This window comes from Neoarius graeffei, chromosome 11 (genome assembly GCF_027579695.1).
Source record: "Neoarius graeffei isolate fNeoGra1 chromosome 11, fNeoGra1.pri, whole genome shotgun sequence".
Taxonomy (NCBI): domain Eukaryota; kingdom Metazoa; phylum Chordata; class Actinopteri; order Siluriformes; family Ariidae; genus Neoarius; species Neoarius graeffei.
Window position 1 is genome coordinate 68697271 of NC_083579.1, and position 20998 is coordinate 68718268.

General features: G+C 41.5%; 1 protein-coding gene across 2 annotated transcripts in view; it reads right to left on the reverse strand.

Moving 5' to 3' along the window:
- vash1 (vasohibin 1) overlaps positions 1-20998 on the reverse strand; it is a 42495-nt gene that overhangs the window by 10772 nt on the left and 10725 nt on the right. For both annotated transcript variants that reach the window (XM_060934662.1, XM_060934661.1), the window contains 3 exons: positions 14907-14981; positions 6783-7164; positions 2574-2683 (listed from right to left, as the gene is read on the reverse strand). In XM_060934662.1, the coding sequence (XP_060790645.1) occupies positions 2574-2683; positions 6783-7164; positions 14907-14981 (567 nt within the window). The remainder of the gene's footprint in view (positions 1-2573; positions 2684-6782; positions 7165-14906; positions 14982-20998) is intronic.

Here is a 20998-nt window from a genome sequence, read left to right on the forward strand (position 1 = left end):
CAGTCCCGCTAACTAAAAACGTGTTTAAAATAAAATTTATAAATTATTAATTTATGTCTATCATATATAATTTGTGCTGGATATTTTATTTGGCATTAATAAAAACATTTTAAGATGCCTAAATTTGCAGAGAGAGTCAGATTGCCAGATTGAGTGAGGAATGGCATCTTAAATTTGCCATTGATCACCCTAACGGGCAATCCTTTGATCACTCTCATGACTCGCCGTTCACACCCAGCCTCCAGTTACCCACACTAACATGATGCCTCAATGACACCTTATGCCGCTTTTCCACTACCAACGCGGCTGAGTCGGGCTGAGCCGTGCCGTGCTGAGTCGAGCTGAGCGGGGCTGTTGGAGTTGCATTTCGACTACAACCGCGCTGAACCGTGCTGGCTGGAAGTGGGTGGACGCATTGGGTGGAGTTAGCGAAAGTGGGTGGACGTCACGTGATGTCGTTAGGCGGCGCAAACAGTGACATCAGTGAGCTTTTAAGCGGTAGTCTCACGACCCGGATAGTAAACGATAAACATGGAGGACATGGAGTCGTTAGTGTTGCTGGTCTTGGTGCTGTGGCTTGTTGTCACCGACAACGCCAACAGATACTGGCAAGAGCGTATAGATGAGGCGAGGCACATAAGGCTTCAGAAATTCTCCTAATTCGTAATTATTCTTCTTCCGGGTTTACGGTGTTTACAGATCCCAGCGTGCTCACGGGGCGTGTGTGGGCATGTGAGGACACGCCTCCTCACCAATCAGTGCACAGGGGAGTGTCTCCTCACGCCCCCAGCCCCACTCGGCTCGGTTTGGCTCGCTTCAGCCCTACTCCAAAACCGTGCGAGTTTTGGGTGCTAAGCAGGGCTGAAGCGAGCCGAGTCGTGCTGCTCTGAGGTAGTCGAAACGCAAGCCGTGTCGGGCTGAAGTGAGCTGAAAAAGGGTAGTGGAAAAGGGCCATTAGTGGAAAGCCCTGATCCTTGCTGTGTAATTTGTTTCTTTGCCCAGTTGTAAACTTCTTTTAGCTTAAGAGATAGTAACAGTCAGCCACTGGATGACTAATTCGGTGTGTTTCTACGCATTTCTGTATTTGGACTGAAGTGTGCTGCATGCTTTTTTGAGTAAACACCCATATTGTGGCTTTCTGTTTAACTGTCCATCAAACGAGGGGGCGGGTACTAAAGTCTTCGTACAGTACAGAGAGTCTATGAAAGCTCAGCAGTTTTCTAAACTCTACTCAGCTCTTATAATCAGTTCTAATTAAGGATAAAGCTTTTAGTGCATAGTATGCAGCCTTAAATTCTCTTTTCAAGTATGAGGTTGAAATCAAGTCATACATGAGCTGATAGCCGACGAGGCGCCGAGTCGGGTATAATCCATGTACGACGAGATTGAGTGGAATAACTACTTTATTCTATCCGCATTCACTGGATTTTGAGAAATGGAGTATTTTTAAAAATTTTTATTGTTTGCAAATTCGACAAATAAAAACTTTATACAAAACATCCGACAAAATCATTTCCTCTTAGAATGTAAACCAACCGGCGAAATGACAGGAGCAATTTGTGAAAAATGCTTTAAAGGAGACATGAAGGCAAATTTTTTATTATCAAAATTCTCTCGTTTTATTAAATATCGGAATGCATTTTTGATCGCTAGTTTGTCGCTGCTATTATAGCAAGTTATGAGTGTTTGAAATATGCTCTGTAATATATCAGTCCGTATGTCAAAGCAACGGCCGTAAACGAGATTCGTTGAGACCTGTGCGAGACATCGTAGGACGGAAGTAAAAAGTAAAGCGGAAATCGACGTGACCGACATTTGCCAACGTTGTCAAAAGACGCGCGCGCCCTCTTTCGAACGCTGATGTAATCAAGCCGGAAGTTTTGTTTGTTTTGATAGCGATCAGGAAAGTTTGAAAAAAGTCGGCAGTAATCGTCGTTTAAACTCGTTTTTGTGCAATATTTCGTTTGGAAAACAGTTTTCAAAATGGCGGCGCTGACACATCACGTTTCGAAGTCTTGCACAAGTCTCGTGAAGATCACGCGGATAAGCGACGCCTGCCGTGGACCAAACGAACTAAATTCAACATGGCTAAAAACCGAACAGGCCGATAAGTATAATATTTAATTGCAGTTAGTTGCCAATACGAGTCACGATATACGTAAGGTTACTAAAACCGAAAATGTAATTGAATAACATGTTAATTAAGAAATAAAGCGAGTTTAAAAATAACTTCAGTTCTCCTTTAATAATAATAATTCTTGTGGAAAAAAAAAATTTCTTACCATTTCATTTTATATTTGGTTGCTTGTTTGTTTTTTTTTTATTTTTTGGGGTTTTGTTTTTGAGTAAAGTTTTTATTTTGTCCTTGGTTCGTTCAGCAAAACGCTCCGCCATTTTGTTTTTCTTTACTCACAGTATATGAGCTGATATCCTAGTAGTAGAGTAGCCAATCAGAGCATGCGATTGCTCATATCCAGTGAATGTGGATAAAATAATAATAATACGTGTGCATGTAGAAACTAAATATGAGTGTATGCAGTGTCTTGGTTGGAGTGAAATGCAGGGCGTAATACCTCCTCTCACTGCGGCTGTTCTTGCGCATGGGGCTGCCTGGATTACGGAGAGGAGATCCCATGTCTTTCCTTCTGTCCTTGGTGGGTGAAACAGGTGCTGGCTTGCCAATCTGCAATACATTCATTCCCTTCATTTAATACTGGCAGACTGCTACGTCCATCATGCCCTTTTTTTTTTTTTTTTTCAAATCAGAGCACTAAAGCAAAAACTATATTGAAAACTTGTATGTTCTCTTAAAGCTACAGTCTTGAGAATGTCATTATGGTTTTCAAAACGAATACCGACAGATGCACTCGTGCCTGAAGGCAGATACACATCAGGATTTTAGAAGGAAGATATAACTATACACTGTAACCTCTCCTCCAGCCACACACACACACCAATCACTTGAAAGTGATGGAGGAGAGCATGCAAGCTGAGTTGTACACAATCACATCACGAGAGCAGCAGAGGGAAAGTGCTGAAGGTGGCACCAGGAGAAAAGCTGACATAAACTCCTTGGCTCTCGAATGGTATTACATCTATTCAGCGAGATTACTTTCTTAATTAAATCAGTTATCGGTTGATGTTACCAGTCATGTGTGATGCAAAAGAGAGGAAAAGCAATTAAATTAAGTACATTGCGTGTGAGTGGAATTTCTTCATAACTACCTAGACTGATGGATAAATAGGAAACACTGCTAGGAAACGATGAGTGCATAAAACACATGATGTCAGCACGCATCAAGATCAAATATACGCACGCAACACGCGCTCTTCGGATTATCCGACATTTTTTCCTCGAGCGCTGTTCAGATCAAGACTACTATTGGTGCTTTCTGTCTCCCGTGCGTTTCGTACATAGTGTGCCCAAGGTCGAAGCTTTCTACGGCTTCCTTAATTAATTTACTGACCCTGTTGCATTAAACTACGAGCTTTCCATTCATGTGTTTTTGTTATATACTCAACAAAAATAAAAACTTTACACTCGTTTCAAAGTCAATAATTTGAACATTTTGGAAAATAGGTTTGAAATAACGATTGTATTGAATTATCTTGTCATTAAAGATGCTATAGCATACAGATCATGTTTGTCATGGAATCGGTTCCACTGGAAATGCGACGACAATGTCCATGATCAAAAACTGTGAGTCACAACTTAATGAAACCATGTCAATATCGGGTGTGTCCTCCATGGGCGTTCACAACTGCGATACAACGTCTCCTCATGGATTGGATGATGCGCCGCCATATTTGTACCAACATGGCACCAAGCTCCTGCAAGTTCTGTGGAGGGTTCCTTACAGTCGGCTGTGGTGCCAGTTTGATGGAGACGTGTCTGGAGATTATGGATGGTCTGTCGACTGCATCCCATAACCCTCGCAACGTCAGTGACGGATGTTCCCGTATTCAGCATGCCAATGGCACGTTCACGCTGACAGTCGTGGCATTGCAAATTAACGAATAATTAACCATAAAACCTTGTTTTTCTGAGATGACACTCTACTCTGCTACCGTGAGATCAATTGCACGTGTATCAATAGGTCACGTCACTTGTGTCACGTGGAAACGTGATTTTAGCGTGCAGTGCTCTCACTGTAGGCCCGACCAGTAGAATGAATGTGTGACGTAATGCCCTTGACAATGCATTTAACCATAATCACAACAAGAACTCTTTCAAGAAAAGTTTCTAAACACGATTTGAAAAATAATGAGTGTCAAGTTTTTATTTTTGCTGAGTATATATTAGGTTGTATGTTATGGTGGCAGATTAATCAGTCAATTATTTCAAGTAATTTTGTTTATTTTTATATATATATGGTGGCACGGTGGTGTAGTGGTTAGCGCTGTCGCCTCACAGCAAGAAGGTCTGGGTTCGAGCCCCGTGGCCGGCGAGGGCCTTTCTGTGCGGAGTTTGCATGTTCTCCCCGTGTCCGCGTGGGTTTCCTCCGGGTGCTCCGGTTTCCCCCACAGTCCAAAGACATGCAGGAGTTATTCTTTTTGCAGAACCGCGAGCATCATCTGTGGAACTGTTTAATAGACTTGGATGGATTCCAGTACACGAACAGTTTAAGATAAACAAATGCGCTCTCGTTCATAAGCGGATTTATGGTAACGTTCCTACCTTTTTAAGTGAGCAACTTGTTCTAAATAGCTACGTCAATAAAAGACGCACGCGCTATGCTGATCTTAATCTTCGCTGCCCGAAATACAGAAGGGAGACAGAAGGCGGGCGCACTTTTTCTGTTTCTGCTACCCGCCTTTGGAATACTCTCCCTCTCTCTACAAGGCGAATCGAACAGCTTATGCCCTTTAAGGAATCTCTCAGAGAGCGGGCGTTTTCTGAGCAGCGTCTTTTATATCATTTTGTAATATGATTTTATAATAATTTGTTTCTTATTTATATCTATTAATATGATTATCGTATTGTTTTTATTGTAATTTAGTGTAAATAGTTTTTATAGTTTATATTGTATACATTTATTTTAGGGAGGGCCACAAGTTCATTAGCATCGCTATTTAGTGCTACCCTCATTATAAATAAAGTCTGAAAAAAAAAAAAAGGTTAGGTTAACTGGTGACTCTAAACTGACCGTAGGTGTGAATGTGAGTGTGAATGGTTGTCTGTGTCTATGTGTCAGCCCTGTGATGACCTGGCGACTTGTCCAGGGTGTACCCCGCCTTTCACCCGTAGTCAGCTGGGATAGGCTCCAGCTTGCCTCCGACCCTGTCGAACAGGATAAAGCGGCTATAGATAGATAGATAGATAGATAGATAGATAGATAGATAGATAGATAGATACGGAATATGGAAATGAGCATTTTACTGGGAAATACACCACTCTTTTTTTTTTTTTTTTTTTTATACGAGCTCCATCCAGGACATGGAGAACCAAAACTGAGACATCTTTTCCTTCTGGCTGCTCCCGATTAGGGGTCGCCACAGCGGATCTTTCATCTCCATTGCTCCCTGTCTTCCGCATCCTTCTCTACCAAACCTGCCACTTTCATGTCCTCTCTCACCACATCCATGTATCTCCTCTTTGGCCTTCCTCATTTTTGTTTGCCTGGCAGCTCCATCCTCAACATTCTCCTTCCCACATGCTCTGCATCTCTTCTCAGGATGTGCCCGTACCATCTCCGTCTCATCTCTCTTAGCTTAATTCCCAAGCTCTCTACATGTGCTGTCCCTCTGATGTGCTCGTTCCTTATCCTGTCCAACCTCCCATCGCAAACCTTAACATCCTCAACTCCGCCACCTCCGACTTTGCCTCCTGTCTCTTCGTTAAGGGTACGGTCTCCAATCCGTACATCACAGCTGGTCTCACTACTCTCTTTTATACATCTTACCTTTCGCTTCTGCTGGTCACAAATGACTCCCGAAATCCTTCTCTAACTGCTCCACCCTGCCTGCGCTCTCTTCCTCACCTCACTATCGCAGCCCCCATTTTCCTGCACAGTTGACCCCAGGGACTTGAGTTCACCAACTTGCTTTACGTCTACTCCTAGAACCAAAACCGTGACATCAATCTCGATATGTCACTCGTGAGCAAATCGATGAATTGTTTTGATAAATTTGGGTACTTTTTGTTTGGGAATGTGTCGATATAATAAAAAGAAAAAAAAAAATCACACATTGGCTTGAAGATATGAGGTTTATCTTCTTATGTTGAAAAATGACTGGATAAAATGATTACACAGAGGATATTACACGGCTGCGTGAAGGCATGAGGTTTATCTTCGAGTGGTGAACGTATTTTCAACACAAGCCTCAGCCTGATAAAAGAAAGAGCCATTTCTACACTGCGGAGATAAACAAGTCACTGTACTTCTCAGTACCCCACAGCCGTTACTGCTGCACTGTCAGTTTAATTCCCAGCTTTCTAAGCTACTGATGAGGCTCACAATGCTGTGTTTACACTGTGGCTGAGGCAACTGGAACTCAAGCCAGGTTTGTTCCTCCCTCTAATAGATACTGTAGCAAGCACGTCTCCGGGCCGTCACGCTGTCAGAGTGCTACACCCTTAAATAGTCCCAAAGCCACTTGCCCACCACATCTGTGCTTACACTTTGGCTGAAGCAGTTGATCACACCTCTGTTCTAAAATAAACTAAGAATCGAACATAGCTTGGTTGTTTATTTACTTGGTGATGATTGAGAACACAAATATATACCTTTTACGACGGTACACCATGAGGCAAAGAATCGTGACTCGGATTTGTTGCTCACCTTGAGCCTCATGTCCCGTGTATGCCTCTCCAGCTCCTTCCTCAGCTCTTCTTTCGACAGCTTTTCAACGTCCAGCACCGAGTGTTTCCATTCAATCTGCTCCACGCTGTGTGGGTTGTGCGACACGTACTGGCCGATCTTCACTTTGCGCAGCTTGTGCCAGTAACCCTTATAGGCAGTCTGAAACTCCTGCAGCAAGTCAGCGAGCGTGCGGTACTCCAGCGGCTTGAACATCAGATCCACGCGTCGGCTCATCCCGAGAGCCCCGAACCGGCCGCCGCTGTGGATCCCCAACACGATGTGGTGGAAGTGACTCCCTGAGAACTGAGTTTTAAAGCTGATGGGGAAGCGCTCCACAGTTGGCATACTGTTGGTGAGGTAACTGGAGTGGAGGTCAGGTTAAGAAATGGAAAGTTCAGTCGTCTTAGAGAGTCTTTATTTCTCGGTAAGAATGTAGGTCCAATTGGCGTAGCACTAAAGCAGATTTCTCGCATAAAACTAGCTTAAAGTGCTGATGACACGTTTTTGACATCTTTGGCGATGTTTTATAACATAAAAAGTAATTCCCGATGATCCATATATTAATTCACGAAGGCGCCTATTTTACAAGTTATGATAAAAAACGCGGCTATTTGGGCAAATTTGACGGGGCTGCAGCACCCAGGAGACGAAGGAGGAGGAGGGGCTATATGACGTCAGCGAAAGAATCTTCCTCCTAACTTACCAGTTTGTTGTTGATGCGGCAGGTGTTCACTTTATCATTATTAGTATTTTTATTAGACACTATTATACATTTTATATATTAGTTATTATGCCTTCGCGTTGTGTTGCCGGCTTTTGCTCCAAAACCCACAAGGATGGGGTAAGTTTATTCAAGTTTCCCAGAGATCCCGAGCTGCATGCGAAGTGGGTGAAGCAAGTCAGGCGCACTCGTGACAAGTGGGAGCCCTCACCAACATCCGTCCTGTGTTCTGAACACTTCGATTTGGATTGTTTTGACACCCTTCCCAGCTTAAAAGAATCTCTTGGGTGTTCAGTTCAGCACAAACGTGTGTTACTACCATCAGCAGTGCCTACACAGTGTTGCCAGATTGGGAGGTTTCCCGCCCAGTTGGGCGGTTTCAAGTGCATTTTGGTGGGTTTTGAACATATTTTGGGCTGGAAAACGTCAGCAATATCTGGCAACAGATACTGCTGACGTTTTCCAGCCCAAAATATGTTCAAAACCCACCAAAATGCACTTGAAACCGCCCAACTGGGCGGGAAACCTCCCAATCTGGCAACACTGCCAGTATTCCGAAGGGGGTCTACTAGTAGCTATGCCGGATCCAAAGACAGTCCTCCTGTCAGAACATGTGTTGTGAAACGACATAAGATAAAGGTACGTATAGCTATAGATTCTACATGATAATCATAAATGTAATCATAAAGTCGGCGTGATATCAGTCATGTATTTGCTTGTGAAAGCTTGCGGCTTTCATGTAACTGCCGCCTAGCAACGAGAGGCAAAGGGTAAAGAGGGTAGGCTATCATAGATTCTATTCGGAAGAGATCAACACAATTCTAGACTCCCAGAAGAGGAAGAGCTAGCACTAGAGAGTTCACCGGCGTTTTCATGCGCCATTTCCATTGAGTAGAACCAGAGTAGAACAGCCAGTGAACCGCAGCATGTTCTCCCGCTGACGTCACAACATGGCCGCGAGCCACGGACCCAGTTTTCTTGCGCTGTGCAATTAAAAGTTGGATATTCGCGTAACAACAGCTTCTTTTCACGTAATTATAACAGAAATCTAACATGTTTGCCATGTTGTATAGTTTATTTAAGAAATTGCATAGAGTCATGTTCGTGTCATCAGCACTTTAACGCTATCCTGCTTTTCAGATTTTTCAAGTGTAGGTCATAAAAAGAATTCTCCCTGACGCCCAATTATTTTTGTTTAGTGGACTGAAAGCTACTGAATTCGAATCACAGACTTCCAATTTTCTTATTGTTATTTTTTACAATAGAACAATTAATGAATTTAGCGCCACGTGGCCCTAAATTCTCCGCTATTTTTTCCTGCTTCACCATGACGCTATTCAAGATACTACGTCATGCATCATGTGGTGGGCTTTCCCCGTTTGCGCAAGGCATTGTGGGATACAAATCTGGGATACAAATCTGGGACACAAAAGGAGAGAAAAATGGAGGACGTGAATAAAAAACTATAGTAACGGAAAGCGAAAAGACGTTATGTTATATGCGAAGGAAAGGAAACACAGGACCAAACTAATAAATATCGGCGGTCAGCGAGCACCTCGGTGTGATCAGCTGTTCGTTTAGCGACAGAATGATGGAACTGTCAGTGCACAGTCAAAGGTAAACCTGTAGATGGCAGTAATGCAACACTGTGGATGCCAGCTGCCGTAAAACCCAAAAGAAGAAAAAGAAGGTAAACCTGCGCATGCGCACACGGACTTCCTCTGTCTGCTTGACTGCGCAAAGCGAGCGATTTCATGCACATTATTTGCTCAGGAATCTCCTCAAATTAAATAACTTCCCAGCCACAGAATGGCCTGATATTTTGTGAGATATTACAGAAATAAACATATCACAATGACCACATTTCAGACGGAACTAAATTTCACCCATTTTATGAAATCGAAAGGCCGTCTAGCTTTAATGCTTTTGATATTATATTATAGCCTTAGAATTTTTGCATTTCTGTCCATCATCGTTCTGTGACTACAATACGATGTCCTCCACGATTATGGGCACCCCTTGTAAAGATCAGTAAAACAAACAAAAAAAAAATCAACAAAAAAACAAAAGGGGTTAGGGGAAAAAAATAAAAATAAAAAAAATCACACACCTTTTGGTGAAGTAGCTTCATCTCATACCGGGAAAAAAAAAATCCAACCTTTTAACTGAAAAAATGTATTCACAGAAACGTCCCACCAAAAAACATTTTTTTAACTTAAAAAAAAATATATATATATATCACGTGCCACTATTATTGGCACCCCTGGAAATGATAGTGAACACAGTGTAACCGAAGCATGTTTCCTGTTTAAATTGTACAGTTTTGAGTTGATTGGAGTGTGTAGGAACTTTCAAGCTGTAATCCATGACTTCCTGATTAGATGGCATACAAATATGAGGTGACACAGAGGCCAAATTCCCTTAGTAATCCATCAACATGGGAAAGATAAGAGAACACACAAACCAAATGAGGGAGAAGTGTGTTGAACGTCATAAGTAAGTCAGGGAACGGTTATAAAAACAAAAAATAGCTACTCGCCTGAAAATGTCCATTTCTACTGTTAGGGCAATAATAATAATAATAAAAAAAAAGTGGACACCAACTGGAACGGTTACAAACTTGCCTGCCAGAGGACACGAGGATTCTGCACAGAGGAACGTGATACCCCGCTCTGTATCTCCAACTTTATAAAATGTTACAGGAGAAGACTCAGTGCTGTTTTACTGGCAAAGAGAGGTTGTACAAAGTATTAAATGGCAGGGGTGCCAATAATAGCGCCACATTATTTTCAACAAAAACATTTCTTGGTAAGGGATTTGTTTTTCCCTGAACAAATTTATTTCAATTAAAGGCTGGATTTTTCTTTTTTTTTTTTTCAACGTGAGATTAAGCGACTTCACCAAAAGATGGATTTTTTCCCCCACCCCCTTTTTTTTACTCATCTTTACAAGGGGTGCCAATAATTGTGGAGGGCACTGTATTTAGAATACATTATGTCTAACATCATAAATGAGCAACCAGTCACAGCACTTAAATAAGGACTGAATGAACAGAAGCAAAATTTGCTGCAGTACAGGTAGAGAAACAAAGATTTACTCCAAGTGGTTATAATTCCATATGATATAATTTTTAACTCCAAGATGCTTCATCAAAGTTTTTTCCAGTATTCAAACTAGAAAATCTTGCCATAATGTTCCTTTAACTTCATTTCCCATGTAGCAGTACGTATGAAAATCAAACATAATCTTAGCAATTCAGTGAAACCAAACTGCTGTTGTTCCTTCAAATAATATTTAGTCTTTTCGGTGCTTTGTTCTAAAAATCTACGCAAACGTTTCCTATATTAACTTTAGACGTGAGGTTTGGCAAGAATATCAGTCTTGTGTTTGAGTTTTGTTTTACCTACATCTTGGATCTCAAGGGCTACGGTCCTGGAGGTTACAAACCTTATGGAAGGATTCCCAGTAATGGGAAATATGGGTTTGTATTTCCAGCACAACAACATACAGTAAAAAAAAACTCATCATCTCGCAGCTTTAAAAGTAGACGGCCTTTTGATTTCGTAAAATTTAGTTCCCTCTGAAATTTGGTCATTGTGATATGTTTATTTCTGTAACATAGAAAAAAAAATATATCAGGCCATTCTGTGGCTGGGAAGTTATTTAATTTGAGGGGATTCCTGAGCAAATAATGTGCATGAAATCGCTCGCTTCGCGCAGTCAAGCAGACAGAGGAAGTCCGTGTGCGCATGCACACGCTTAAAGTGCATATCCTGGACCAATTTTGTTTTTTTTTTATATGAAAGTATGTCCCTTTACACACTCATCCAGAAGAGTAATTTTGCACAAGGCCATCTGTCTACAGCAGAAAAAAATAAAATAACAAAATGCGTCTGGAAAAATCCCAAGGGAGTCTGGAGCCAGATTCGTGACGTCACCTGCGGAAGCGCCAGCAGGCTGCGAGAGCTTTACACGGTTTCAGTGCACAGCCTGTGTAGACCAAGCGCTCCCATTTCTCTCTCATTGTCCGGTCTTTTGGAAAACGATGAGTACTGATCCCATCAAGATTGGTGTTGCTACACCCTCCTACGATACATCTGTTAACCATTTTAATAATTACACAATAACGTTGAAGAAAATTGCAGAAAACCACCAGGTTGTTTTCTCATAAATAAACCAGCGCTGACGTAGGATTCAGAGGGAGGCGTCCCGCACGCGACGTCATGAAAATCAATGTTTGCCGGGAAATCCAAACGCCAAGTTTTTCAGAGGCGGACCAATTCACCTCAAATGGCTTGATTTCAACTGAATTTTTCTGGTATTGCGCAAGGGAAAAAAAATTGCACAAAATGCACAATGTTACAGATATTTGACCAAAGTTTAATATAAAATAGGAGAATTACACTACCGTTCAAAAGTTTGGGATCACTTTGAAATTTCTTTATTTTTGAAAGAAAAGCACTGTTCTTTTCAATGAAGATTACTTTAAACTAATCAGAAATCCACTCTATACATTGCTAATGTGGTAAATGACTATTCTAGCTGCAAATGTCTGGTTTTTGGTGCAATATCTCCATAGGTGTATAGAGGCCCATTTCCAGCAACTCTCACTCCAGTGTTCTAATGGTACAATGTGTTTGCTCATTGCCTCAGAAGGCTAATGGATGATTAGAAAACCCTTGTACAATCATGTTAGCACAGCTGAAAACAGTTGAGCTCTTTAGAGAAGCTATAAAACTGACCTTCCTTTGAGCAGATTGACTTTCTGGAGCATCACATTTGTGGGGTCGATTAAATGCTCAAAATGGCCAGAAAAATGTCTCGACTATATTTTCTATTCATTTTACAACTTATGGTGGGAAATAAAAGTGTGACTTTTCATGGAAAACACACAAAATTGTCTGGGTGACCCCAAACTTTTGAACGGTAGTGCACGTTGTAATTACATTACACCCCCGAGAAAATTTTGGAAATTGGTGCTTTTTTAGGGCCATTCTGAGTGAATACAGGGGACTAAAATGAACTGGGACATGTTGGTTTTGGGGGGAGAAAATTGTTGATTTTTTTTTTTCAATTATCTGAAAAATAAAACCAAACCACAACCACTCATGATTTTCTCATGAGTGATACTCATAACTCACCACATTCACACAAAGTAAAAGACTTCTCTGGTAAATTTGTATACTATCAACTTTCAAACAGTGAATATTATTTTCTTAACTTTACTACACAAATGCAGATTACATACCATCAATATTTATAGATAACATAATGGAACACTCAATTAGCAATACTCAAATAGTTGTACTGGAACGTCTATTTCCTTTTTATACCCATGATTAATGTCAAGTCACTTTGATTACTTTTAATTATCAACTTCCTTTCACTTTTTTTTTTTTAAAGATTTTTTTGGGGCTTTTTTCACCTTTATTGGATAGGACAGTGTAGAGACAGGACAGGAAAGGAAATGAGTGGGAGAGAGATCGGGGAGGGATCGGGAAATGACCTCGGGTCGGAATCGAACCCGGGCCCCCGGATTTATGGTATGGCGCCTTAGCCACGACGCCCCCAACTTCCTTTCACTTTTAATCTCATCAATATCAAGTCAGATTATTTATTCAGTTCTGATTGGTTTACTTCAGAAGATGACTGTTTCAGTTCCAACAGTGTTTTGTTTCTTTTTGCGAATATATCGTGAAATGTTCATTGCATATTTGGAACATGGTGTTTTGGGTGGATGACAACCCTGATTTCATGTTTTGAGCGATAGTTTGTGAGGTTTGTGAGGGAATTTTTAATGGATGAACATTATTATTCTCTGTGTTTGTGTGTTGAGCTCAAGTGACCTATACTGAGAAAGATGTTTTTTCCTATGTTGTAATCGCTTTTCTGTGGCCTTGGTGGTAATGAGCAGGGTGCTTGAGTTCATCCTAGCTTGCATCTTCTCATGATGTAACCACCTTTCCTGACCTTGGTGGTGATAAGCAGGGTGCCCGAGTTCTCATAACTACGCATCCGCCCGCACGCCAGGTGCACGCTCTAACGAAGCTTCATAGAAAATCTTGAGCCAATCACGTGAAGACACAAGCAGTGAGCGAATGCTTTCAGAGTATAATAGATAACATTCCTAAAACACAACTCAGAGTGCGCGTACTCTCAGCATCGTCAGAAGTGATGTCTTCTTCTATTCTTCTCTTTCCTTTCCTATTTTATATATCTTTATATGATCTACTATAATAAATGACCGAAAAGACAACTGTTAAGCGCTCTGAAGTGTTTATTAGAAATTTCCATTACAGGTTACAACACCCCGACAGCCCCTCAATACCTAGTGACATGGGCTGCTCGACATTCCATCGCGGCATCGATAATTAATTCGCGCATGCGCAGAACGCTTATCAACAAAGATGGCGGCGCCCATCGAAGCAAACTTTGACCATAAATACAGTCAAAATATTGAATTATCAAGCGATAATTGGCCTCAAATGTACCAATTATCGTGAACCCTTATAGATTCACGCGTTTCGAACCGCATCCATGCTAAAATCGTATGAATCCCATATAAACTGAATAGACGGTCGTAGCCTCATAGTGCTACTGTCAAAAACGTAGTGACTACGCATGAATTGTAGTGATTGGCATCTCTGTATTACTTAATCAGCACATATACCAACGTTCAAGACCATACCATTCATAGTTTTCAAATTCTGCTCCGGAAACAAAACCTACCCCAAAGACTAACCTGAGAGACTAAATCTGAAATTGTTTCCATGGAAACATGAAAAATTGAAATTTCTCAAATTTCTTAGGATGAAAAGGCACATCTACATCACCTTGTTAACATGCATACCAAGTTTCAAATCTGTATCATGAATAGTTTTGGAAACGAACATTGCTTTTAGAAACTAAGTCAAAATCTATTTTTTTTATGTAAAAATTTGAAAAATACTTCTTTTTTTTTTTCCAAAAATCCAAAATAGCAAAAGGCACCAGTTCACATCTTGCTTGATATGTATACAAAGTTTCATGAAGACATCTTCAGCAATTTTAAAAATATGGCCCGGAAACGAAAACGTGACCGGACGGACGGAACCCGTTTCTATATCCCCCGCCAACCTTCGTTTGGGCGAGGGATAAAAACCTAATAAAATTGGAAGTCTGTGATTCGAATTCAGTAGTTTTCGGTCCACTAAACAAAAAGAACTGGGTGTTGGGAAAATTCTTTTTACGACCTACACTTGAAAAATCTGAAAGGCGGTCTACCTTTAACACATCTGCATTGTCCATGTGTAGTCGGGCTGTTGCTGTTCCATTAAAAAGTCTTACGTTAATAAAATGAATGACGTGAGAACGTGTACAGTGAAGTCCATGTGGAAGGATACATTCCAAGGATTACAGCCTCCAAACATTTGATCGGTAGACATTCTCTGGTCATTTCCTTTGCTATGTCCATTAACCTGTGACAGAAACAGACACTGAGATCAAATATCAACACGCTCTGCTTTATCTATTGTTACTCTGAACAATGAGTTCCGCTTGGGTTTTCCCTGGATACTCAGTTTTCCGTCCACCAACACATTAATTTGCCCCGAGTGTGTGTACTGTATGTAGTGTACTGCTTTTGGATTAGCATTTAGTCACAAGTGTATTAGAATGTATTCCTGTCTTGTGCGTAGTGATAAGACTCCAGCTTTACCATGACTCTGACCAGGATAAAGCAGTTATTCAAGATGAGTAAAAAAAAATGCTGAAAGCGGAAATGGGACACAGCTCTGTGCAGACAGTCAGTAATACTAATCGAATCAAATCAAATAACACATCTTGTACTAAAAATAATAGCACCGACATCTATGGCATTTCGAGCAGATCGCACACATCCGGTGTAATGCGACGCTGAAATGAAATTTCCTTCAGTTGATGTCATTGGCCCTGTAATAATCATCAGCCAATCCATAAACATCCTCAGCTGCTTCCTGCGTCTCAGCCTGCCAGAAACAGCGACAGGAACAAGATGCTGGCAAAAGATATGAAACATCATGTGCAAATAAAACCTATTCGCATGGGCTGCTTGTAATTTCCTTCCTAAAAACAGCTCAGCCGAGTGTGTCCAGGGTAACGTAAGCAATAAACACGACCATCCTGCTTCCACCAGAAGACCAGCTGTACCAGCAAGGTTCTGTTCATCAGCATGACCATGCTGGTGCAGCAACAAAACCAGAACGACACAAATCCGCATTAATCAGCTGGGGCCGGTATGGGATTTCCGTTTAAGCTGTTTATTTATTTATAGCAGAGCTGTGCACTCACCAGCCATGTTATTAGGAACAGCTGTACATTCATGCAATTATCTAACCAGCCAATCGCGTGGCAGCAGCGCAATGCATGTAGCTACACTACCGTTCAAAAGTTTGGGGTCACCCAGACAATTTTGTGTGTTTTCCATGAAAAGTCACACTTTTATTTACCACCATAAGTTGTAAAATGAATAGAAAATATATAGTCAAGACATTTTTCTGGCCATTTTGAGCATTTAATCGACCCCACAAATGTGATGCTCCAGAAACTCAATCTGCTCAAAGGAAGGTCAGTTTTATAGCTTCTCTAAAGAGCTCAACTGTTTTCAGCTGTGCTAACATGATTGTACAAGGGTTTTCTAATCATCCATTAGCCTTCTGAGGCAATGAGCAAACACATTGTACCATTAGAACACTGGAGTGAGAGTTGCTGGAAATGGGCCTCTATACACCTATGGAGATATTGCACCAAAAACCAGACGACATTTGCAGCTAGAATAGTCATTTACCACATTAGCAATGTATAGAGTGGATTTCTGATTAGTTTAAAGTGATCTTCATTGAAAAGAACAGTGCTTTTCGTTCAAAAATAAGGACATTTCAAAGTGACCCCAAACTTTTGAACGGTAGTGTATATACAACTTCAGCGATTATTCACATCAAACATCAGAAATGGGGGAAAAAAAAAAAAAAGTGTGATCTCTGGGACTTTAACCGTGACACAGTTGTTGGTGGCAGACGGGCTGATCTGAATATTCCAGAAGCTGCTGATCGCCTGGGAGTTTCACACACAGAATGGTGTGAAAACAAAATAAAGAAAGAAACATCCAGCGAGTGGCAGTTCTGTTGGCGGAAACGGCTTTTTGATACGAGAGGTCGGATAAGAACGGCCACAAAGGTTTGAGCTGATAGGAACTCAAATAACCACATTTTACAACTGTGGTCATCAGAAAAGCATCTCAGAATGGACAAGTCAAGTCTGTTTGTACGGTATAGCGCTTTTAACAATAGACATTGTTCCAAAGCAGCTTTACAGAATCTGAATGACCCAAGACATGAGCTAATTTTATCCCTAATCTATCCCCAATGAGCACGCCTGTGGCGACGGTGGCGAGGAAAAACTCCCTCAGACGACATGAGGAAGAAACCTCGAGAGGAACCAGACTCAAAAGGGAACCCATCCTCATCTGGGCAACAACAGACAACATGACTATAACATTAACAGTTTGAACATGAAGTCAGTTTTGTTGATGTTATAAACTCTTCATTAATGGAAACTTGAGTACAAAACTGTTCATGACGACTGCATTCCTAAAGTTAAAAAAAAAAAAAGCTCTTTAAAGCTTAAAGAGCTTTTTTATTTTATTTTATTTTATTTCTTTTTCTATTTTTTTCTGTGTGTTTGTGTAGTTTGATGTTTGAGTGTTTTGCCCGCCGGTTGTGGTGTAGCTCCGGACCCAGTTTTGGGTGTCGGTTCCCTCCAGGCCTTGGTTCGCTGTGGGCGATGCCTGCGCTCCCAGCTATGGACTGCAGTGAGCTCGTTGCTCATTTTACATCGTGGTTGTCCAGCGCTCTGCGCTTTAACGCTCGGCGTGATGTTCCGAGCGATGTTGCTCGGTGGTGTCGCGGCGGCTGTGCAGGCGGTTTGGGACACACCAGCACTCTACATGGCGGAGCTTCTCTGCTCGCTTTGTGGATCCACGACGTGGTGTTCGAGTGATGTTGCTGACGGCGTCACGGTGGCGGTGCTGGAGATGTGGGACTCGTTTTCGTGCGCCTTTTGGTGGGACTGTGGCTGCTACACCACGGGAATTACATCCTGACCCCTACTTGGTGGACTTTTTACTTTTTATTTATTTATTTATTATTATCTTTTTCTTTTTTTCCTTGTCTATAATTGTAAAGTGTCCTTGGGTTTTTTGAAAGGCGCTATATAAATTTAACTACTTATTATTATTATTATAATAAAGTTAGCAAGCCAACTGTAGTCCTCAGCCATAAAAGCATTACTGTAAACAACACACTGAGCCTTGAGGTGGATGTGCTACAAGAGCAGAAAACCTACATGTGGTCCTGGGGGTTAAAAACTTTTGTCATCCAGTAAAGATATTGTAAGGTTTCTGTCTCTGACTTAATTTTTATATATTTTATATTTATTCATCAACACATACATTGAGTACGCATATCAGGTGAAAATTCAAATTCAGTCCAAATTGCTGGAAACTGCTCTCACTGAATTCAGAACATACTTTTTACACAATTAAAAAATGTTTATCCGTTCTTGAGATATTACAAATCAAAGATTGAAAAAACGGCTTAATTTTTAGAAAACTTCTGTATGAGGATCACGTGGTCCAAAATGGGCCTCATTAACCAATGAGATCAAATGTTTTTTCTTAATAACTTTTTTTTTCCCCCAAGATATTCACATGGAAATTGGCAGCACACAGATGGCTGTATACCGAATACAAAGTTTTAAAGATTAAAGGAACAGTCCACCGTACTTCCATAATGAAATATGCTCTTATCTGAATTGAGACGAGCTGCTCCATACCTCTCCGAGCTTTGCACGACCTCCCAGTCAGTCAGACGCGCTGTCACTCCTGTTAGCAATGTAGCTAGGCTCAGTATGGCCAATGGTATTTTTTGGGGCTGTAGTTAGATGCGACCAAACTCTTCTGCGTTTTTCCTGTTTACATAGGTTTATATGACCAGTGATATGAAACAAGTTCAGTTACACAAATTGAAACGTCGCGATTTTCTATGCTATGGAAAGTCCGCACTATAATGACAGGCGTACTAACACCTTCTGCGCGCTTCGGCAGCGCATTGATATCTGAGCTCCATATCAATGCGCTGCCGAAGCGCGCAGAAGGTGTTAGTACGCCTGTCATTATAGTGCGGACTTTCCATAGCATAGAAAATCGCGACGTTTCAATTTGTGTAACTGAACTTGTTTCATATCACTGGTCATATAAACCTATGTAAACAGGAAAAACGCGGAAGAGTTTGGTCGCATCTAACTACAGCCCCAAAAAATACCATTGGCCATACTGAGCCTAGCTACATTGCTAACAGGAGTGACAGCGCGTCTGACTGCGTCTGACTGACTGGGAGGTCGCGCAAAGCTCGGAGAGGTACGGAGCAGCTCGTCTCAATTCAGATAAGAGCATATTTCATTATGGAAGTACGGTGGACTGTTCCTTTAATAAAACAATTATGCAAAATACTACTGAATTAGTATTAATTAAGCTAATTTGGTAAAAACGTTAAATCAGTACACTCTCTTCTCTAAAGTTTCACCAAATGGCTTTCTTTGTGCAATATAAAGCTGATCTTAACTCTCATTTATACATCACAAAGACGGAGAAATCAATGTTAATGATAAAACATGCACAAATAAGCACTGAATCTCATTCACATCTACCGTTCTCTATCAAAATAAAAAAGGAATAAAAGATTATTTCTAATTCCCTCTTTGTGCTCTGTAGGCTTTTGTATTTCTAAGTAGGGCCTACTAGTGTTTATATGAAAGAATATAAATGGTTATTTCAGTTAATATTCACAGCTTTCAAGGCAAACCTCGAAAAAACTGCGATCCACATCCAATAAACAATTCACATTTAATTGAATTGAAATTGACACTCGCGTTTCTGACTTCCGGTTTTTAAAAAATATCATTCCGGCCACTAATGCCGCTTTTCCACTACAAACGCGGCTGAGTCGGGCTGTTGAAGTTGCATTTCGACTACAACCGCGCTGAACCGTGCTGGCTGGAAGTGGGTGGACACATTGGGTGGAGTTAGTGAAAGTGGGTGGACGTCACGTGATGTCGTTAGGCGGCGCAAACAGTGACATCAGTGACCTTTTAAGCAGTAGTCTCACGACCCGGATAGTAAACAATAAACATGGAGGACATGGAGTCGTTAGTGTTGCTGGTCTTGGTGCTGTGGCTTGTTGTCACCGACAACGCCAACAGATACTGGCAAGAGCGTATAGATGAGGCGAGGCGCATAAGGCTTCAGAAATTCTCGTAATTCTTCTTCTTCCGGGTTTACGGTGTTTACAGATCCCAGCGTGCTCGCGGGGCGTGTGTGGGCATGTGAGGACACTCCTCCTCACCAATCAGTGCACAGGGGAGTGTCTCCTCACGCCCCTCGCCCCACTCGGCTCGGCTCGCTTCAGCCCCACTCCAAAACCGTGCGAGTTTTGGGTGCTGAGCAGGGCTGAAGCGAGCTGAGTCGTGCTGCTCTGAGGTAGTCGAAACGCGAGCCGTGTCGGGCTGAAGTGAGCTGAAAAAGGCTAGTGGAAAAGGGCCATAAGATCTCGATATTTTTCATCAAAACAACTACAGTTATATTCTAAAATAGTTATTTATTTCCATGAATCAGTTTGATTCGAAAAAAAATAAGTAGGTAAAGCTATGAAAACTCACTTCAAAGTCTCCTGTGAATCATAACATCAAAACTAGCAGACGGAAAATGTTGCTGAATACTTCATCAGAAACAGTGAGAGCGAGAGAACATCCCTATAAAGGTTACCTGATTAATATTCACAAGTAAATTCAGATGGAAACCGATCAAGAGAGAGAGAGAGAGCCTGACCGCTTTCCCGTGACTCAAAAAGCACTGGCAGTTTCCTGACATAATGCGAGCAGAGAGTGGACTCTGTTGTACCAACTTCAACCTGCTGTTACTCCTAAAGCACTGAACAGATCTTAACGAGATAAATTTCTTTGGAAAGCAGAGATTATAAGCTTTTTAATGATAGTATTCATGACAGAAAATATTCAAGAGTTAAGCAATGACAGATTTGGAAACTCAGATGAGCGTCTGCGTGGACAATTTTCACAGCACGGCCAGCGAGCGTCTGATACGCCTACATCGATTCACATCAGCACAAACTTTTCCATTGTTTATCACCACTATAGTGTATTGTGGTGTAATTTTTATCGTATAATCTTTGCCAGTCAAGTCAAAGTCCCTCCCACAGCAGGATCTAGTCTTCCCAGGCAGTCTGCTGTCCCAGTACGACCCAGCTCTTTGTGACGCATGGGTGCAGCGCCAGTCTCCATTTCCGTAGCCCTCAGCCTCTCGCCTATTATATAGCTAGGGTTTCCGTGGCAGGCTAGTCCTCCGGTAGCCGCAAGAGCTTGACTTCCCACTCACATCTGTATCGCA